Raw genomic sequence first — 22,995 nt, 5'->3', positions numbered from 1 at the left:
ATTGTAGTCTCGCTTTATTACGAGGTATTGATTTCAACACGGAATCTACAGTAAGGTACTTGATTTTATGTTTGTGAGCTAGTTACTTCGTTTCTCGATAACTTAGCCTTGTTTCTTAAAATTTACATAATGAACTTGTAAAAATAGAAAGGATGGAACCTTCCTTCTAAACTAACAAATGTAAAAATATTGTGAATATATACCTAACTTAACAAGTACAATAATAATGTATGTTTAAGAGAAAAGTTATCTATGTGGAGCTAAAAAAAAACATGATAATCGAAATCAGACATCACACATATCTGTGGTAGCAATTCATTTTACTGTGTGTCGAAATTGTGTACTACAGTGGTATTTTGTGGTGGTTGTCCTTCATCTTTCAAATTTCTCATTTTATTTTACATTTAACATCTCTCTTTTATGTATTTACCTTTAATTTTTTATTTATTTATGCTCCTTTTCACTTATATTCTTACATTTACCATATATAATCTATGAGATGTTAGGTTACCTACACATATTTTAATTAGCGATTTCTATTGGTGAAAATGCAAAGTATCAGTGTAAACAACTTCTTAACTTTCGACATTTATTCATCACAATCGTTCATTGCACTTTTTTTATCAAAGAAGTCTACTACCAAAGCCCATTCAATACTTTTACAAACTTATGTTGATAATGTTTCGCCTGTCCCAACTGTCAGTTATGGATTTAAAAATGGTGGTGATTTGATCTCATTTGCCAAGAATGATCTGGATGACAAAAAGACAATTAATTGCAGGACTTATTAGATAAAAACCCATTCAAACTCTCAAAACCTTTCAAACAGATTAGCAGTTGATAAATCAACTGTTTCTAGATGTTTATATGCGATGAAAAAGACCTAAAAGGATACGACTCCATGAATTGACTGAACACTCCATTTGGAATCGTTTCAACTTCGCGGTTTCATTGCTTCTCAGGCCAAAATCACAATTCCCTGTGACTGACGGGGGACCGTCATGACATTCTGAATAAATTTGCTCCCGGACATTTTTAAGAAATTTGTCCTTCAGGTAAGAGTTCGACCATAAATTACATGAGACGTTTTCGACGAACTTTTGTACCTCAGTACCTTGTCTTGTAATAATCCGTGAGCGTCGATCTAGAGTACTAAAGGCCGCATGTAACGCAACGTTTTTTTTTACAGTAGCTAATTTAAAAGGGGGCAAATTATTTTCCGTCATGCTTTTCAGGGTCCGGAATTGTCGGTTTCCCATTAACCTGCGTAATAGAGTATAGAAATGGCGGAAAACGGTCGTGAAGAATCATAGGCAAAACACACCGGCATAGGCTGTAGCCATTCTTATCCATTTTGCAAGAAACATGTTTCACTTTAATTAAAACCTATTTTCTCGCAATTTTACACAATTTTTTTGAACCTTTGATACAACGTAGTTCGCACACACGTCGATCACGCATTAATTGACGCCCCTAACAATAAACATATGTAATCTTATCAGTAACACAAAAATTCTATCGGAATTAAAAGAAAACATTGGTTAAAAAAAATTAATTTTGAATACTTCAGATCACTTAACATTGTGAAGTATTTTTAAAAGTTAACCTTGCTGCGGGCCACTCTGTATTAAAAAAATGATTTTATTATTATTTCACGATGGCTCCATGAATATTAAATATATTCATAAATCATTGCCACTTGTAAATATTAGAATTCATTAAAAAAATGGATATATGTTGTGGTTTCTGTTACGGTCAACATTTTTTGGCTCGACTAACCGCGAAGAAGTTGCTTCTTGCTAATCTAAAAATAGAAAATGAGAATTGTCCCAACATCGAAGCAAAAAATGGACTTGAACCTGCCGGAGGTCAAATAACAATCTATATTCGACTTAGTTTAATGGGATCATTATTTTTAATTCCTAAATTGTTGACGTTGTTGACAAAATTTAGCTAGAAAGAGAGTTCGGTTCTTTTCATGTTTTTGAAAGCGAATTTATTTAAATGAATTTCAAACTCTGATCAGTGATATATGAGCCGTTTGTTTCCATGAATTGTTACCACTTTTGTAGTAAAACCACAATTCCTATAAGATTTGCTTTAAAGGCTAGTCTTACACGAATAAGCGGTAAAGCGTTCACTTAAGCACTCATCGCCAGAAACATTACGCAATGTCCGATGGGCTTTCTATATTGTATTACTAATGATTTATTTACAAGTGTTAAATAGCGTCTTCAACGCTCCAGCCGACTTGTGTTTTTGAGAGATAAGAGTGACCAACTTGGACATTATCCCAGAACGCATCTCATCTTACCCAGCCTGGTTACTAGCGTGACCATTGGTCATTTTCCTTGTCGGTTTTTGCATTCCTGCTTAAGAACAATCACAAATGTTAAACGGTCACAAACATAAATTCCAGCAGGCTTCAAACCCGAGACCATCGCAGCAGCAGAAGGACCGTCCCGTCACCTTTACCACTACTTCAACCAATTCTTCACGATAGTTCTGTTAGACATGACAAAATAACATCAATCTTCTTGGTATATAATCGAATTGAGTCGAAATATTTGACTTGTTACGAGGACAGTTCGATTAGTCAATGACTTTTTCTATATTTTTACAGCAACTTAACTAGTGCGAGATTTTGAGCAATCTGTATCATTGAATCTACAACCTCACGTATTTTAACGGAAAATGAAAAAAGTTATTTTCGTTTTTATAAAAGTGCTCGGGTTTTTTGATATCAAAGAGTTTCAAAGTTTTCAAAAAGCTACATTTTCGGTATCCTTCCTGTTCCCGCGGCCCATTCCCATGCAGTGAAACAAACTGGACTGAGACTGGGACACTGTTAATTCTCGCACAGCCTCAATATGTCCTCAAGCGCTGCAACAAGCTGTGAATTTTATGACCAATCACCTGCCTCTGTCTTTGCATTCGCCGCGTTAAGTTGAACACCAATCAGAAGCGCTACGAAACATTGACGTTATTTACGCTTTCCTAACCATCATAGCCGCATTCAAACGTTTAAACTTTTTGGTGCGCGTCGATTTTATTTGGATTATTATATATAGTCTATTCAAAGTTTAGTTCTATATGTGTTATCAGGATGTTTAATGTATTTCATGTCGCGATTTGTAAGGTCGTTTTAGAATTAGACAATATTTTTCTTCTCATTTTATTCTAATTAAAAAGAGACACAATGCTGTCTGATTAGTTTCAACACGTAAGCGAATGAGCCTGTCAATGTCGTCCAGTTGTCAGACATATGCAAAATTATTGAAAGCAATAGTGATAAGAGGTTAGAACTCTAACATAACATATAAACTATTATGGCTGTATAATTAATTGTAGTTTTTTGATGTACTATAATGTTAAAATTAATTATATTTGATAACATTTTTGTTCAATTATTTTATTTAATAAACTGAACTAAAACTCAAAGTTGATGCGACAACATTGCGATATTTTGGCGTCACAAATTTCGATGACGCATTTACAAATAAACTTTGAATAGACTATATTTTATATTCCACAGTTAAATTGAAATAGTTTATTTTGCTTTACCTGACTTCAGTGACAACATTTGGTTCATTCATTATCTGCATATATGTCTCTTTTGAAATATTTGAGAGGTATGATTGCCATAAAACACATACTAGGCTTTAAAATCTTGATAAAGTCACATTGTTCAATCAAATATATGTCACTTACCTTACCTAATGAAATATCCATCGAAGTTTTTGCTACAAAAATCAGATATTTGATATTAACTTGTTACAATTTAGCCAAGATGGAATTTTATTAACACTTGTTGAAGGCTTGAATTTAATTAACATGTTTCGTTATATTTTGAGAATATATGGTCAGTAGTGAATAGCACTGAATGTTCAGTGAGTTCAGTTGTCTCACTTCATGCATACTTGTACGACTAAACCTAAACTAAAAAATTAAATTATATTTAATATAATTGTCTATATTATTTTTTAACTGGAAAAAGAACAAAACTAGAAAGGATATACACAATAAACAAAACAAATGATGCCTAATCTCAAATCAACAACGTTACTTACCTCGATATTACAATAATTACAATTTGGATATAATTAGAGATTCTTAAGATAGTAAATATTTACATTTTAATGATCTTATTGCTATAAATAAATTACCGATGTTCAAACTGTACTGGCTGGTTCCCGCCTTGCAAGATTTTTCTGTCTTCGAACGAAAATACACAACTTGTTTGGGATTTCTAGCGATGCATATTTACCTTAGGGGTTTTGACACCATTGATACCCAATAAAGCGTCTAATTATAACACAAAATTATTAAAATAATGTATAAATAAGACCTGTCCGCATACAAACCGTCCAGTGCGACGAAGACAACTACTTCATGCGCAGATTTAGAGCATTTTTGCACAAATTTAAAATTACACTATTTCAAACAATTTTTCTTTCAAATCGATTTTTTTACAAAAATAACTTTTGTACCGGGTAAAATAAATACGTAGAATTGTCTTAAAGTCGTTCAAAAATAGTCATCTGGCCTATTATAAGAAAACTCAAATCGGCGACAATAGTTTTGGTCTATAGAATTTCTACAAGAGATTGATTATTATCGTAGAATTTAACTCATACGAATGACTTTTTTAACTCCCAATAATTATTGTTAGTATTTACATCATTCGATTGCTGTACCCCTTCCTGTCATCCTGAATGTTGACATTCATTTTATCTATAGTCTATTAAAAATTTTTTTAGTAATGCATCATGGATATTTGTGACGTCGAAATATTGCAATGTTGCCGAATTAACTCTGAGTTTTAGTTCAGTTTGGCTTTGACATACAAAACAATTCTAATCTAAATAAAATAATTGAACAAAAATATTATGAAATATAATTTATTTTAACATTATAATAAATCTAATACATATATTATCGAAGGACTTAAAACTACAATTAAGACACAGCTGTATTAGTTTGTAGGTTAGATTTGTTTTATTTATATTTAACGCTTTTCCACACCATACATGAGGTAGAGTTTCTAGGCGCGTTTTTTTATGTAGTGTTATCCCCCTAGAGGCCTAATCCACCTAATTAACAATTGTATATCTGAGAAACGTATTTTACTTTCATTCGAGGTATATTTTATATATTGTATATTTTATATTTTATTTTTTCTTCTACTATTTGTGTACACCATTCTTCATAAAATTAATCACTGAATTCTGTCTAATGCTTTTACCATATTTACAAAACAGTTAGTATTCATTCTCGATAGGGAGCTGATTATGTCCTCATACGATATTTACCATATAATTAAAACTTTTTTTGTAACCTAATGCTCATGTTTAATTTTGAACAACTACAATCACATCTGTACACACAAATCTTTCACGCCCTACAATACCATTTTCTACAGTTATATTCAATTAATTATGTGCATATCTTTAGTTGTTTCCACTCTCATCACTCTGTCTCAGGAATTTCTAGCATCGCACAGCATTATCACATATCCTGAAATTTTTCTTCAGTCACTTTCAAAGTCCCACTCATTGTCCAATTCAATCACTAAACTGTTAATTTCTAATCTGTCTGAAACATGTTCACAATTCCACCGTTTATCAATTACTTTCTCTGTATGTCTAATCGTGTCCATCTAAACCCAAGATATGATGGTTGAGAATGCTTCCTTCCACATATCCAAACAGTTTTTGATGGAATATCCTTCTCGACCAGCAATATATCCGCAATTAATTATTAATAAATATAATGATCAACAAAACCTAATCGGATGCTATTGTAACTTTGACCTTTTTCCATCAATTTTCGTTGTCCTTATACTTTTTTTGTCACCATCTTCCTAAGAGTGCCACAATGAACCATTTTGAAATATCCAAGTTTCCTCAAGATACACAAATTCAAGGTAATGTCTGGAAGTTATATTAAACCTCTCCGAGGGTTATCTTTTTTAACCATTTAACCCTATGCCCTGTAAGGGTATATAAAAGGATGTCGTACATCCCTCAAAAGGCTGCATGTCCCTAATTCTTTTATGTATACTTATCAGACAGAAAATTTTGTCTAAACTAATTTTATTAAATTATTTTTATATCGATAAAATAGTTTGTGTACTTACTGTTCTTATACATTTCGTATATTTGCTCTCGAATAGAGCCAATATCAAGATGATCAAGATTCGTCACCCACTTTGTATGTCGACGGGTTTTCTTGGTTGACATTAACATATTATTCTTCATTTTGTAAGCGATGTTATTCACAGTAAACATACTAATTATAATATCATCAATAATTACCTCTCTAAAGGAATTTACGGACACAAGGGGGCCTCCATTATCTGGTTCCTATTTGAAATAACCTATTAAAACCGCAATCAATTTGTGACCCTGAATATCTATTGTTTTCAACATTTTCAAATTATCAAAATAACCAAAGGGCTAAAATAATATTTGCCGGTTTATGACCTGTAGTAATTATAAGTAATATTTTGAATAATTTAGCGTACATCTGACAACCGGACGGCGACCGGCTGTCAGATGTATGAAAAATTCTTGAAAGCAATAGTGATGAGAGATTTTAACTCTTACCTATAAATTATTGTGGCTGTATAATTGTATTTTTAGATTTACTATAATGTTAAAATAAATTATATTTCATAATATTTTTGTTCAATTATTTTATTTAGATTAGAATTTTTTGTATGTAAAGCCAAACTAAACTAAAACTCAGAGTTAATTAGGCAACATTGCAATATTTCGAGGTCACAAATATCCATGATGCATTACCAGGGGTGTGCAACTCCAATGGTAAGTAGTGGGGCAAAATGTTGCTTAGTTCAATCATTGGCAGCGCTGATAACGTGAATTTGATTGGTTAGTTTAAGATAGTTATGTAGAAACCTGTAAGGAAAATACTTTGCTTTGATTGGTCTGCCATTTCGCCTGATTATTTTGTGACGTCACATTTATTCGATAATAGTATTTAAATAAAAATCCAAATTTAATTTTTAAAGTTAATTTATTAAAATAAAGTCCTACACAAATATACATAAGTGTAAATAATATAAATATATATAAACAAAAAGCAACAAAAAAACAATTATGAACTCTATTCTAGGCAAAATTAAAATATCTATAATTCTTCTATAAGGCCTTCCCATATTTGTTTAGCGCCATCGATTTTATGGTATCTATTAGAGTTCTAACTTATCTTGATATATTGAAGGTAAACTTTAAATAAACTTCCCTCTTGATATTGCATTAACTTCATTAACCCAAAAATACAATCACACCTCATAATAACTTTTAAAATTTGGTCTTGGAAATCACTATGGATTGGAAAGTTGAAACACTAAAAATGTATGTTTTTTAAAGATATTTAGATTTTAAAGTATTTAATCTGTGGAACTACTTAATATAGAATGTAGACAAATATTGCATATTATCTCTTTTTCAGAAGTTTTGTTAAATCGCCCGAAATAAGACTAAAACACAATATTAGACTCTTGTTTTCGTCAGAGTAAAGTTCTCTGGAACTGAAAATATAGACTCAGCTAGTGATTTAACAACCTCAAGTGGTACTAGATCTCCCGTTAAAAAAGAATATAAGTTATCTAACATGTTCATCTTCTTCACAATTTTCTCCGGGAGAATGATGTGAAAAAATTGAAGTGATGATGAGCCCTTTTAAAGATTACTCAAACATACTAGGTGAAAGATGCTGTTTCCACCTTCATCACCTCTAATAGATCCAACAAAATTCTTTAAGCAATCTTGGTTAAGATTTGTTAAACAAATGTAGTTATTTGTAAATTTACACACAATAGATTTCTTTAAGGTAATAAATCCCCTAAAAGTAGCAATTAAATTTTTAATTGATGGCACCGTAACAAATATTTTCTTAACAAGGCAATCAAATTTAAATATATAATTCCTCTACTATAAAATGATTGAACACTGATTGTTCTAAAAAGTTAAAGTATTACAAATATTTTAGGGATATTTTACAATTAAAAGTAGTATTTATTACTACTAATTATCCAGTTATCTTAATTATTACCTTCTTGTAAGACTTCTTTATGTAGAGAAATCACACTGACAGCATACGAACAACTTGGTAGGTTAATTGAATTTTATAACCATTAATATCTTCATAAGTAGGTTTTGATTTTCTGTAAACAAACAATATATAAACAGACATGTAGCAGATAGATAATTGTATATGTACCTGATAAAAACAATGTTGGATATGCATTTACCCTAATATCTGTTCCTGGAGGAAGGGTAATTCTAAATTTTTCACTAAAATGTCCGTGACAGACACCATGACGTTGATATATTTACATTGTGGTTTTTCCGGGTAACTTACTACTATTTACTTGATTAACCCATTTTTTGGAAAGGAGCGAGATCATTCTTTAAAACGATGTCTAATTTCCGTAGTAGATTTTTACCCCGGTACACTACATCTTTTACTACACTGACGCATTGTCATCATTTTTTATATTATCACTCCATAATAATTAATGTAAAACAAAAAATATGCACAACGTAAAACGAAGATTTCTTGATTTAAACAAAAACCAAAACCTTCAAAAAACAAAATTAGAAATGGACGCCCATGGAAAATGCTGATTTCACACAATTTGATCGACCAATCACGTTCCATGTTAGTGGCGGCACCAGGAATTTAAAATAAGCCGATCACAATTTGCGATCGCAGCGCTACCGTTGATTGAACTAAACAAAACATTTCCCCAAGGTCGCCTATAACGTGAAATGTCTATTTTTTCTATGTGCATTACTAAAATAACTTTGAATAGACTATATATACACTTTGTTAAATATTTTACTTTAATTTATTATATGAATTTTATTTATACACATAAACAAGTGTGTCCAAAAAAATGGAAAAACACAATTGTAGAATCGCGAAATGACTATAAAATCCTTGAAAGCAACACAAAATCCTAGGTTACTAAATAAAACTAAAACTATATACTTATATGGGTTGGTTTATTAATATAAACTGTTCTGTTACAGTACTTTCGATATTAGCAGATCAACATTTGTTATTGTTCGAATTCAATCATTGAATTCGAGATCGTCGATAATAATGCAATTTCGTAATCAATGTATCACCTAATTTACCTTTTGACTAGATTAATAGCGACTAATGTGACATTAATTACTGCTATCAAACCTTATCAAACACAGATAAGAAAACATTCTGCCATTGGTTGTGTGAGCGTTTGATAAGAAAAACGCTCGGCGAAATCAAAATTAAGCCATGCATCGTGCGATTTCTGTTGGGACAGTTGCTTTGTTGTCATCTCTAAAATAAAACGAAACAACTGTTTCGCAGCGTAAACATTCGGCCTAAATAATTTAGTGTTGTTATAACAGACTGTTACACTGTGTGGTGCTACGAAAGACTATAAGTGACTCAAACTTGGAAAACAGGTAAAGAGTGGACTAGTCGATATATTCGTTTTTCAATAAGTGCTTAAAACTATTATTAACTCTATAAGCATAGAGTTCGTGGGATTTTTTGTATTCCAATTTATACGCTGATTAGATTAGTGGTTCTTAGTATTTGACCTTGATTGAAATAAATAATACTTAATATAACTCAAGCATCTTAAAATATATAACTTATAAATAAATTACGTATTGCGTTACTGACTGAATGTGTAGTTTCTTATATTAATATTTAATTATATAAAAACAACATATTCACTGTTTGTTCTCTTGAAATTGTATATAATCCTAATAAACTTGTTTGATATCAAAAATGTCATTGACATTTTAAAAAAATAAAACGTAATGGTTTATTTACTCTTAATAATTAAGTATTGCAGTGATCAAGAAATAATAAGACTTTTAAAATTAAATGCAAAAGTTGTTATTTTTCTCAACTTCTTTCGTTCCCTCGTTTGAGGTCATCAAAGTCTTCTCGATTGGATTCATTTTGTTTCAAACAAAGCAGTCTTTGAGTTGAGGGAATACCCAGAAGTTGTTACGAAATAATTTGAATTAAATATTTAATGAAAATGTAGCGAAAACAGTACTATGTTCACTACTACTGTTATTGGTCTATTATTCCAATATTTTCAAGTAAATAGCGTCAATAATGTTTCTTCTTGACGATTTAGCCCGATGGATCTTTTTATATATTATTTTACTTAAAAATTAGGCCCATAAATTATTTTTAAAGGATTGTTTTTAATTTGAAGTTTTATTGTGAGAAATCGGTACTATATATTTAATTCAAGGTACTGTCCATCGATAGCTGCTACTTTTCCCCATCTTTCCCCATCGGACAATTTATTGATTCCACCTCTATAGAACAACGTGTCTTTTAAGGTTATCCACGAATCCACTTATTTTTTGGTATCTTCATAATAATATAATATAAGAAGATGAAGAATTGAAGTATATAGGAATCTCGGCCTAATATGTCGGATCAAGTAACAATTAGAAGGAGCAAAGTCTGGAGAATAGGATGAGTCGTACTTCCCATTTTTGTGTTTCCAAGTATGCTTTTACTGGCTTTACAACATGTGGTCGGGCGTTTTCGTCGAACACTTTTGTGACTTTGTTCATATTTTGGTCATTTTTCGCGTAGTCCACGGTTCATATACATCAATTATGACCAATAGGCTGCCCAGAATGCTTTTTGTCTTCGGTGTCAATATAATCCCTTTTAAAACGTCGATACCAGTATTCACATGTTGAAATGGATACGGCATGGTTACCAAAAGTTTAACACAACATTCGATGACCTGCAGCCACCTTTTTAACTTAGTAAGTAAAACTTTCATCTAATGTAATTTATTTATTTAAAACATTTTTTCTCACATTTTGATGAAATCACACATACTGCAAAGTGATGAGACTTCAACATGAAATTGGTTACAAAGGTATCCAGTGCGATTTAAGACAGTAACACAATCTGTTGTAAATGCTTTAAAATTAACTTATAGGCCTAATACTATTTTATTTCAATTCCTTAAAATATCAACAGAAATAATAAATATCTTTGAATATTTAATATGAAATATACGTTATCTATCGTTAACCATTATTATTTCTCATATTTCTTGTAGCTTTTGAACTCCGTAAGGACACATTTTGAAACTATCCAAGAATCTGCTTATTTTTCCTCTGTGTTTCTACATTTGACGTCAACAGGAATAAGTCACAACCATCATGTCTGGTAAAAAAAATGTGTGTTGTTCAATTGTATATTAATTATAGACAAATAACACAGGTCTTACGTTACACATCAAATATTTTAAAGGACTCCTTTTATTTTGATGTCTGTTATTAGTTATTTTTCTTTGCTTGTATTTTTCGTTCATTCTTGATTTTTCTACAAAGTTTAAAATAAAGCCAATTAAAAATTGTTTTTAAATAAAATAAATTATTGAGTAAAAATTATACTCGTTCAATAATTTAGAAAGGAAATGGATGGATTACAATTGTTTCATGAGGAATGATATTTTTTAGTGATTTTTTTTAGAGTACTGTAATATTTTACCTAAAATATTACGTTCTAAAAGCGATCCTAATCAGCACGTGTTTACATAACATATTTATCTTCCATCGACCTTGGTACCTTGTTACCATAATGTTAATGAAAATAAAATCTAGAACCTTTATTAAAGTCGTGATAACATAATTTTTAGGATAACTGAAAAGATTGAAAATTGAATACATGACTGAGCTTTGATCCGAGATTGAGACTTGGGATGACTATTCAAAATGTGAATATTATTTTAATACTTATATGTATATAATTAATAGTACTAGTAAAATAGTGCTAGTAATAAATAATAAAAGGAAGGGAAACAGATTAATATGAATAAATCAGTAAAAGCGACCGAGGTTAAGAAAAGAATTTTATTCTCACAATCCTCTAGACCTTTTTACTTAATAGTAATCTCAACAATCTACTCTGCGGAGTGAGCATCTGTGCGGCTTTTGAAACTAACGTCCCAGATGAAACAGAGCTTTCAATGAAACAGCCAATACGGATCATCAAAATTTATGTCAGCACGTCGCAGGTTTAGGGCATCAAATTCGACTTTTGGTTTACAAAGTTTAGCAGCTTATATGATAACCTCTAATTGTTACCACTTAATATTTTGAAGAATTTTGCAGACATTTGGTCCGACATTACATCTTCCGACGCATCACACAGCATTCTATATATTCCAACAGGGATAATATGAGAAGGAAAAATCCACTACGAATTTAAAACGAAATTTACATTTTTGTACACTGAAATTGGTAATATGTTCGACGTTATCTATGACGTATATTGGCCGTTTTTTTCGAAAGGGCTATATATTTTTCAGCTGTCTTTAATAACGGTTTTGTCATTATGTTTGAGCAATATTTTTGTCGGGTGTTACTAAGCGATAATAATATTATCAATTTGGTGTATGGCGATATTTTATTTCGTCAAAATGTCGATAATAAAATATTTTGCATCCCAAATTTAAAAAAATGTGATTTATTGTCGTAGAAACGGTATGCCTATAGTTTTTTACATCTCATAGAGCGCATGAAACATTATCAATGCCAGGTTGCATATCTCGGCTGTCTATATAGAAATTTCAAGAAATATTGATCTATATCGAAGACTCTTGAAAATAAGAGTGATACATAACATGAACCTGGACTGTATTAAGTTACTTTTAAGTACATCAAATATAGCAGTTATTTTTACGTTTTATCCATTGTCTCATGATTTAAGCTTAATTTGCTACCATATGCAATGAAAATAGCCGGAATGGCCAAGGCTATAGGACAGTTTTCCTAATGTAAAATTATTTATCTATTTTTTCCTTTTTCTAATTGTGCTTATCCATAGCCAGTAACCAGGCTAGGTAAAACCGGATATCTTCCAGGATGGCCTCTAAGTTGGTTACACTGTCTGGAGCCCATACATGATTGATTTTACATAATGATTATACAAAACCGGAAAAATCTACACGGGAAAACAAAACCATGTTTTGTATAACTAAAAAAAATATCGATTTCAAGTTCATCATTTTTTGCATATGTAACAACCCAATTGCATTTGTTTTAGTAAGAAGCTAAATTTAATAAAAAAATACTTATTTCATATTAATATTAAAAGTTAAGCAATAATATGATTTTAATTAAAGATTAAATAAAAAATTAAATTTTGAATTAACATCTTAACTTCCATCCTAATGTTGCCAGATTATAGAGATTAAAATTCACATTTATATGTTCATCCGTTCGTCGCCAGTAGAACTTTTTTTTCTAAAATATAATCAAATTTTCACAATTAAGTTTAATTTGAGAAATTTAAAGACAAAGCAAGGTGTTAGCAGAGTAGGTGCCTCATTCCCCATAGATGGTACCAAAAGACATTCGAATGCACAGAAAGATGATTGAAGTGTTTATGTGAATCTTTTCAACAGTATGGATTAGACTTGTAGCCTTGCCTTTTGGCGAATAGAATTCGTTTAAAAAAAATCCAAACGCACATGCTCACAGAGCTCAGAAAAAAGTCATCACTAAAATCAGTGAATTGTAGCACAAATGGTGTCAACGCCCAGTTTATTTGTCTCCTAATTTCTTACTCTTGTCACACCTCAAAAAATACTTTCATGGAAAATGATTTGCGGAGAGAAATATCGATATATCGACTTCGATATTTCAAAAAATATTATCGGTATATCGGCAAACAAAAGGTATCGATACATATCTTCTTTAACAATATCGATATTTCTTCACTCCAACCGTACTTTTCGATAAAAATGCACTTGATGACAGGGAACAAGAATTCTCAAAACAAAAATGCGATACTCTCCTTATCTCCTTATACTCCAATACTCTCCGGCCCATAAAATATCTATATTTTTTTCGCCAGTCCTAAATTAGTGGATTATTAGAATAAGTTTTGTACTACAGACTAGCAATTTAGTTATTCCACGTGAATTGTGAGTTTTCGTACAACAATATCAACGATTCAGATGCTACAGCAAAAATTAATCAACTAATCTTGATGAAAGATGAGATTCAGTGAAAGTTCGAATAAAAATGAACAAAAGTTTCACGGCATACTAGTTAGCAAGTTCTCCTTTACTATATAAATTAATTATATTACGGCGAAACTGTTGTTACTTTGTTCAAGGTACTACACGAGACTGATTCTTATTTTCAAAAATATTTTTAGAATAATTTTTCCTCTTTGTGGAAAGAGCAACGTTTCTTATTTCACAAACAAGAAACGATCTTGTTAAGAACAATAATGATTCCCTGGGAACCACTCGTTTACGGATATATTGAGACTTATCTTGAACGTGTTAAATATCAGTTATTTAATACTTTCTTTTTGTCTATATTATATTATATTTAGACCACCCTTGTTACCTATTCATTTTTTATATTCTTGATTATATATTTACAAACATATTTAATAACGTCTATCAACAGGTAACAATTATATTGAAGTTTATTTATTTACATTATGTTTTGTTTATACTAGAAATAAAGTCATCTATAGATCTGTTTTACCATTTACATTTTCGAAGATATTCATAAAATTATTAATCTAATAAGTTGACAGAAAATTACATTTGAGATCATAGCAGATCATACAAAATACTCTTCAATATATCATTGAAGAGTATTTAATACTATATTTAATTTAATATATTATTATTTAATTTCTCTAATATTAGAGATGACTGACGGATCTCTTGAACCTTTACTTTGTCGATATTTGTGTGTAGTTCACAAACTGAGACACTGTCACTCAAAGGTTTTTCAAATGCGGTGTTTAAGGCAGATTCTGCCCGTTTCTCTCCGAAATCCTATTAGAAATGAAGTCATCCGTTTAAGGTGCAACAATAAGAACACAGTTGAGAAACAAATTCAGAGACGCAGAGTTTGGGTATGTCTGACGACTGAAAGATAAACGAATACTAATAGGCTTCTGTAGTGAAATCGAGCTATAGATGAACGGCGCATAGCGAGTAGCTCCGAAAAAGATATGGAGGAAGAAGCGATTGATTTAGATGATTTTATTGAAGAATATTCAAAGTTCTGCGACACCAACAGCATCCAGTTGGTTAAAATTCTACTCGGCATTGATAATAATCATGCATTGCTATAATAAAAATCGAATGATATAATCGATAATTATATCAATTATGACCAACATTAAAATTTATATCGATTTATAGTGAAATGTATAATTTCATTTATTCTGCTATAAAATACATGTTGCAGATTAATCCTACTGCTTTTTGAATAACTAAATAAAAAATAGAAATAAATTTTGATTAAATAATAGCTTTAACGCTATGGTACTTATCACATCGTATTTTTATCAATTTCAAATATTTCTAAGATATATAAACAATGATGGTGATGATCGAGATAACTCATAATAGTAACAGTACAATACTATAATTCATAATCTGTAAATAAAATAAAATGGGCCTTCAACATATCTTCACTATGAGGTTAAAAGGTTCAGCCATTCACTATCAGGTTAAAAATGTAATTTCTTAAATCTCCATATTCATTAACTCTTTAATTCATTCGACCACCTGTATGGGACTGAGGAATTTGAATCTTATAATAATATTGAATCTTATAATAAATATATTCAACACATACTTTAATTTGATTATGTTTTTGTTTGTAAATTTGCAAAGAGCAAATTACTTGTCCCAATATCAAGGTTTTAAAACATAAAACTTTTATTTCTGTTGCATTAAAATTATTCATATATTTATACCAAATTTTATATTCTATTATGTTTTTTATTTATTTTTTGATGCAACAGTTATTCCAGAATTGTAAATTTCTCTGTTTACAGAGCAAAACAATCAATAGTGATTATCACAGACATTTCTTTGAACATCAATGATAATCACTTTAATTGACGTCACCATGGGATTTCCAGTAATTTGCTGTTACATGGATGTTTAACCACATATTTTTTAACAATATTTTTGGGTTTAATGCGATAAATTATGATAATACGATATTGATTTTAAAAAATTGATTTTTGTTAAAATTGATGACTTGTTATTTCTTAAATAATTACAACGTTTTTATATCTTAAAATAAATTTTAACTACCAAATTTAATATGACAAAGTATAGTATAACAGGTCAATTGAAAAGTCCCTGGCCTAGTATAATAAAACACTTTTTTTTGGCAATTTTTTTTTATTCAACATAATTCCCTTCAAGGGTGATACACTGATTATAGCGACCCTCCAACTTTTCGATGCCATTTTTGAAGTACGATTTGTCCTTAGCTTCAAAATAGGCCTCTGTTTCAAAATTTCTTCTCAACAAGCATTCTTTTGAGATCTGAGAACAGGAAATAGTCGCTGGGTGGCAGATCTGGAGAATACGGTGGATGAGCAAGCACTTCGGAGCCCAATTCATGGATTTTTGTCATCGTTTTCACTGACTTGTGACACGGTACATAGTCTTGGTGAAGCAGCACTTTCTTTTTCTTCAAATGCGGCCATTTTTCGGCGATTTCGTCCTTCAAACGGTCCAATAACGCTATGTAATAGTCGCTGTTGATGGTCCTTCCTTTTTCAAGGTAGTCAATGAAATTTATTCCATGCGCATCCCAAAATATAGACGCCATAACCTTGCCAGCCGACTGTTGCGTTTTCCCACGCTTCGGAGCGGGTTCATCGTGTGCAGTCCACCCGGATGACTGTCGATTGGACTTTGGAGTGAAATGATGGAGCCATGTTTCATCCATTGTCACATATCGACGCAAAAACTCGGGTTTATTACGCTTGATCATCTCCAAACACTGCTCCGAATCATCAACTCGTGTTTTTGGTCAAAAGTGAGCTCGCGCAGCACCCACATTGCACAGAGCTTTCTCATATCCAAATATTCGTGAATGATATGATATACACGTTCAGTTGATATCTTTAGAGTGTCTACTATTTCAATCAATTTCAATTTCAAAATCATTTTGTCGATTTTTTAAATGTTTTTGTCGGTAACAACCTCTTTTGGGCGTCCACTATGTTCACCGTCTTCAGTGCTCATTTCACTACTTAAACTTAACATGCCAATCCTTGATGGTTGATTTTCCTGGGGCAGTGTCCGGGAACTCCTCATCAAGCCAAATTTTTGCTTCAACTGTATTGTTTCCCTTCAAAAAGCAATATTTTATCAACACACGAAATTCCTTTTTATCCATTTTTTTTCACAGTACAAAAGTTGCTTCACTCACAATGCTATAATTCATAAACTAATAATCCAACAGCATCTTTTGAAGATTCAAGCTAATTAAAAAACATATGGATTTAATCTAGTAGCGTCATCTATGTGTCAGGCCGGGGACTTTTCAATTGACCTGTTAATTAGATAAAAAGATGTTACTGTCAAGTCTTATTATAACAGTATTGCTTAAATGAGTAAGAAGCAAACGTTTTTAAACTATGTGAGGAAATTAGTTACAAGATGCCAGGAATATCATATGTATAATCAATATTATCAAAACTAAATAGCAAATGCAAATATCATGCATAATAAAAGTGATTTCTACTAATATGAAAATCCTATTACAGCTCCAGTGCTAATGAAACAACAAGCTCGGATAGATAATATGCGAGTGGAGCTGCGAACAGCCAACACTAAACTGGTGATAATGAGACAGGAAGTAAATGAACTGGAGAAGAAAAGACAACAAGTAAGTAAAACTATTTTTTTAAGACATCTATTGTGGCAACATAAAACTCGTATCTTTTTTTACTCATACAACGTAAAGTAATAGTTGTCGAAACAATCGAAGAAATATCGACCTATCGTGTAATTATCGATAATTATATATCGATATTTTTGCCGATATTTTTTTGCTCGATATATCGATATTTTTTGGCCGATAGTTTTCGATATTTTTCTAAAGAAGTATCGACTGTTGTAAACGAGAGTATTGAACTATTAGTTTCAAAATACAAAGTCGATGTCAAAAACCTAGGTTTCTCGAAGAAAAGTATCCAACTTTTGTTTTGGGATTTCACCCATCGGCCATCCCCCCATCGAAATATCGATATTTTTCTTCAGCGACACCCCTACTCGAAATTTCAACGTTTTAACGAAGGGTAAACTGGATAACGGAACAGATTATAAAGTAGTTAGAAGTCGGCCGCGGAGAAAAATATCTATATTTCGATATTTTAAAAATTATCGATATCAATAATCGGCGAACAAGGAATGTCAATACCACACCACGCAAAATTCATTTGATGTCAGGTGAGGGGAGAGATCTCAGAACAGAAGTTCAATACACTTCTTCAAGAACCTTAGATCTTTTTATCGAATTTTTTCCGCTTTAGTCCCACTATTCCACGCAGAAAGACTTGATGCCCAGAAGGGGACAAATCTCACAATAAAAATTTTATACTCTCTATCAAAAACCCTAGGTTCTTAATCTTGATATTTTGTTTTGTAACTAAGAGTTCGATATTCTCATCTACAACTATCCGTCTATCGGGCAAACAAATATCCATATTTTTTTAAAAATATCTATATCTTATATATACTGTTGCATTGCCTTGATATATTCAAAATCAATTCTCTCCGCATTATCATTCTAAGGTTACTAAAAACATGTTTAATGTTTTTCGTTGATAATTCTACTTAAACAGCTATCAATTTTCGAACATCCATGTTTAATCGTAGCATTCTACTTACTACTCTGATTATTCCATTATTCTATTAAGAAAAACAGTATTCTAGTACACCCGAAATTATTTTTTCATTATTTTAGAAAAATCAAAACCATGTTTTATTAGAGGCTCTGTCTTAGATGGTGTAAAGACAGTTAAAATGGCGTAAAAACAGTAAAATTTAACTCAAAGAAATTAATTCTATTCCTCGTTTTAGGCTGCCGAAAGGAGAACAGTTGCAGAAATAGAGAAACAGTTACAAAAAGAAATCAAACATTTGACTGTTCAATGTAAACAACTCGCAGAACTTTTTGATAAAGGTAAGCAGCTATAGTATAAAACAATATATTTGATTTTTTACATTTTACTACACAAATTAACGCCTAACATTTGTGATGTTTACGTTATCGATTTGAAAACTAAATTTTTATGATTACTCTTGCGCTGTTAAAGACCTGATATGCCTTCATACATTACTTATTTAACGCAACAAAACATCAGTTTTAATATATTAATATAATAATAAATATATTAATTTAATAATTAATAATTATTTAATTATCTATTCTACATTCAAGTATAGAATATCTAAAATATTCACTATGATATACTTCAAATTTAAGTGAAGAAGTTGTTTTTCAATTCCGTACTAATGTTCTTAATATGCATTCATTGCTGGAAAAGTATTTAGTCGCCAACTTTTGATTATTATTATTTGCTATTTTCCAAAATTCCAAGATCATGGTTTCACATGGATGAGTGTAATTAATTATACCGTAGCTGAACTTACTTAAAACTCAGCTGGAAATTATTTTTGTTTTATTTTGTGTAAACGATGAAAATTGTCATATAATTGTACGAAAATTTCAGTGAAAATGGATAAGAGACGAAGAGATAAATCTATAAGCAGTAATAAGCATCACAGTGAAGATATTTAACAAAGGAAATTTATTAGCATATTATAAGATTTAGCTAGGAATTGATGAAGGGTTCTTATAGAATATTAACCCAACGCCTTCCGGTCTAACCTTTTATTTAAAATCAAATTTGCACTTGATTTACTTAATTTCTGTTAAGAACTAGATGCTTTGTAAGCACAAAATCCACAGATTCATATAATGAAAAATATAGCATGATTCAGTATATTATTGATACATTTTGTTATTCGCTGCCAAACTTTATCTTTAATTCAATATTATCATATATAATTATTAATATATATATTTGTTTCAGAAGAATTCTATGAAAATATTTATACTGGACCAACCGGCCCTCTAGTTACCCAACCATTCAATAACCCGAGGCCTCAGATGACCCGACGACTACCACCAAATCGTCTACTGTACCAGGCGCCGCATCTACCTATTCAAGAAATTGAAGGCCCTAAGTGGAACTGTTCCCTTTGTACATTCCTCAACCATCCAGACCTTGACAAATGTGAACAGTGCGAAATGCCCCGCGTATACCACGGTAGGAATAGCTATTTGGCCGTCGACGGTTTGAAAAGCCTACCTAACCTTACTGAGCTAGATGTACCCTTTAACATGCTAAAGAAATCAGCTAATGCAGCCGCTGCACAGGACCCACAAAGCTTACCGTTAAGAACCAGCCAATCATTGTCTTCAGCTCAAATGCTTAGCAGACTGCAATATATTAATAACAATTCAATAGAATATAATCGATATCCCCTTGGCCTCAGTGCGTCAGCCACTAATGTTCTATCACTGAATGCATTATCATTGAATCAAGATACCTGCAACGTCAATAACAGTGATAAAACTTGATTACATGAAGAGCTGCAGTTAATTTAAATATTTATCATAGAAATGCTACAATCAAAGAAAAAATTCAGATATATGTATGTTCCTACAGTTTGTTTCTTACTTTAACATTTAGGTTTCTAATACTGTCGTAAAATTTGGTATTAATTTTGTGTCCTTGATATAAAAATATTACTAGGTTCATCAATCAGTCAATACCAATATAACTAGATGCATTTTTTCAGATACACTTAAATGCATTAATAAAATGTAGTTGTGGCAATATGCAAAATTAACCGAAATGTTAACTGGTTTACCTTAAAAGTAGGTATGATTTTATTCTAGTTCAATAATTGTTTTGAAAACAATTGTTAAAAATTAATATAATAAATGAAATATATATAATAGCTTTTAACTAGCAAATATAATTAAGATATTTTTTTTAACATCACGTCAAGTCAACATAGTATTCATACTATATGTAATACACATAATGAAGTATCAGAATAAAATAAAAGTTACTAGAATATATATTAGATCATATTTCTTAGATGTGATTAATACATCTCATTTTATTTGAATGATTTAATATTACAGAATTATCTGAAAATGAAGTCGGTGCTTTTGCAAAAATGATTGCTCAAGGAGACAATATGTACATAATAAAACTACTGTGATTTTAAAGTGATATATTAAGGAAAAACAACATTCACAAAGTTTATTTACATTAGTTTTTTATTAGAATTTGTCAATTTACAAAGGGAATCTATTGATTGGTCATTTGTTCAGAAAACACTGGCCCAGTAGATTTCTTTGTATTTTTTAAAATGTTATATGACACTATATATGTAATTTTATCATACTGTAAATAAATGGTTTAAAGGAAATTATTTGTTTTCTTTTGTTTCTAGTATCAGCTGCTCCTGGAGATAATATCCACATACATGTTACACCAAGACTGTCTAGACGTAAGATATACATACCTTGTGTGAGCTCAGTTTAGACTGAATGACATAACTAACAGATTTTTCAAATGCTTTGATGTTTTTGGTGTGCAAATTAAAAATAACACAAATCTTTGGATAACATTACATATGAATTAATAACCCCAATGATTGTGTTTCTTACTACAAGTATATATGTATATTACTAATATATTTTCTATTTTACAGGTATTGCTCATTCTTGGATTCTATGAAACTGAGACAAGAATACATTTAATATTTTATTACTTAAAAATTAAAGTACTTTTAGATATTTTACCTAAATGCTCATGATTAATGTAAGCACCTTGTAATATAGCTATGTATTTTTCATTTCAAACGTTTTGAATGTAAATATTGTACTATTTATTTATTTACAATAAATGCTTATTTTGATAATATTTTTTTATCAAACTCACAAAACAATAAATACAAATTACACAGCAGTCCCCCTTTCTAAATTTTGTTTAATTTCAGCAGTATGTTCACCATAAAATCTATCCAATTTCTTATTAAATTTAGCATTTCTCTCATTAATGTAGTCAATATCAGCATCATCATTATGCATTCTTCGTCTGGAATATTTATTTCTTTTTGCGATTTGATCTTCAACACTTTTAACAAGATTATCAATTGCTTCTGGACGGTCCTGATGTAAACCATGAACAATTGTATTGGGACCAGCATAAAAAGCATCTCCATACTTTTCCTTTTGTTCCTCATATTTTTCCATGTCCTTTGGTGCCATAGTCTTTATTAGTCTACAAAACAGTTAAAATTATTTAAAAAGTTAAGTTTTGTTTTACTATTATAGTACCTATTATATTGCCTAACTGTAGCTCCCTCAAAATCTGAAAAACCCTGATCGGGGTTCTTTTTCTTTTTCTTCCTTTCCAATTTATCTGCCTCTATCGCAGTAACATTCAAAAGCTTAAGTCTATCATAATCCTCACCTAAAAATAAATTAGTTAGCATATTTTAGTATAATAACTTTTTCCCTACCTTTTTGAGCAGCTTCTTCGCGTTCCTTTTGATCGTTAAGAATCCATTCTGCTCTTCGTTTTCTGGCTTCCCAATTTTGAGGCATCTTGTTTCTAGCATCTTCAGCTACAACCTCTTGATGATTATGTGTTCGAGCTTCATTTCGCTTTTTATGAAGTTCTCTAAGTTTTTTCATGCGTTCCGCCTGCTGCTCCGCAAACGTTTTCCCTTTTTCACTCATATTTCTATTTATTGTTATTATACAGCACAATTAGCTATTTACACAAGAGAATACTAATACGTAATAACAACAGTAACCCACAGAGGAAACAACAACCACAAAATATATACCAGATAACCTCGATGTGATTTGACATTGACAATTGAAAGCTAAAATTTTGTCTTCTTTTTTTTGTGACCAAAAGTGTAAAAATAATTAGTTAATAACCTGCAACCGATAATTAATTATTTAATGAAAATTGATATAGATATATGATTCAAGAGAGCACTATTAAAATTTAATATTTTTAATAGTTATTAATGGT

The 22,995-nt window shown here is 30.8% G+C and overlaps 2 protein-coding genes across 6 annotated transcripts in view; one reads left to right on the top strand and one right to left on the bottom strand.

The window, feature by feature from the left end:
* The window catches only part of Tab2 (TAK1-associated binding protein 2), a 101,720-nt gene extending 79,852 nt beyond the window's left edge, over positions 1-21,868 (top strand). The window contains exons 4-8 of one of the 5 annotated variants that reach the window (XM_076393813.1): positions 17,626-17,747; positions 18,944-19,046; positions 19,963-20,196; positions 21,398-21,454; positions 21,659-21,868. In XM_076393813.1, coding sequence (XP_076249928.1) covers positions 17,626-17,747; positions 18,944-19,046; positions 19,963-20,196; positions 21,398-21,454; positions 21,659-21,684 — 542 coding nt within the window. In that variant the 3' untranslated portion in view covers positions 21,685-21,868. Of the gene's footprint in view, positions 1-17,625; positions 17,748-18,943; positions 19,047-19,959; positions 21,374-21,397; positions 21,536-21,658 lie in introns of those variants that run through there. The other 4 variants (XM_076393806.1, XM_076393797.1, XM_076393787.1 and 1 more) reach the window with 4 other exon arrangements.
* Positions 21,159-22,825, bottom strand: LOC143189178 (pre-mRNA-splicing factor Syf2). Its single transcript, XM_076393819.1, has 3 exons — positions 22,472-22,825; positions 22,287-22,422; positions 21,159-22,230 (listed from the first exon to the last, which is right to left on the bottom strand). Exons 1-3 carry the CDS (start codon positions 22,689-22,691, stop codon positions 21,906-21,908), a joined length of 681 nt encoding a protein of 226 aa, XP_076249934.1. The 5' UTR covers positions 22,692-22,825; the 3' UTR covers positions 21,159-21,905.
* Positions 22,826-22,995: the final 170 nt, after the last annotated feature.

This window comes from Rhynchophorus ferrugineus, unplaced genomic scaffold (genome assembly GCF_030347505.1).
Source record: "Rhynchophorus ferrugineus isolate W39M unplaced genomic scaffold, kcgeb_rfMv2 rfM1, whole genome shotgun sequence".
Taxonomy (NCBI): Eukaryota; Metazoa; Arthropoda; class Insecta; order Coleoptera; family Curculionidae; genus Rhynchophorus; species Rhynchophorus ferrugineus.
The sequence above is the reverse complement of the archived record's forward strand: the minus strand, read 5'-3'. Positions and strand labels throughout refer to the sequence as shown.

What these genes read in the sequence shown, in the direction of transcription:
- LOC143189178 (XM_076393819.1), bottom strand. Translation starts at nt 22,691, where the DNA reads ATGAGTGAAAAAGGGAAAACGTTTGCGGAGCAGCAGGCGGAACGCATG. An exon ending in CGAAGAAGCTGCTCAAAAAG is followed by an intron (nt 22,423 to 22,471) that starts GTAGGGAAAAAG and finishes ATTTATTTTTAG; the next exon opens with GTGAGGATTATGATAGACTT. An exon ending in ACAGTTAGGCAATATAATAG is followed by an intron (nt 22,231 to 22,286) that starts GTACTATAATAG and finishes ACTGTTTTGTAG; the next exon opens with ACTAATAAAGACTATGGCAC.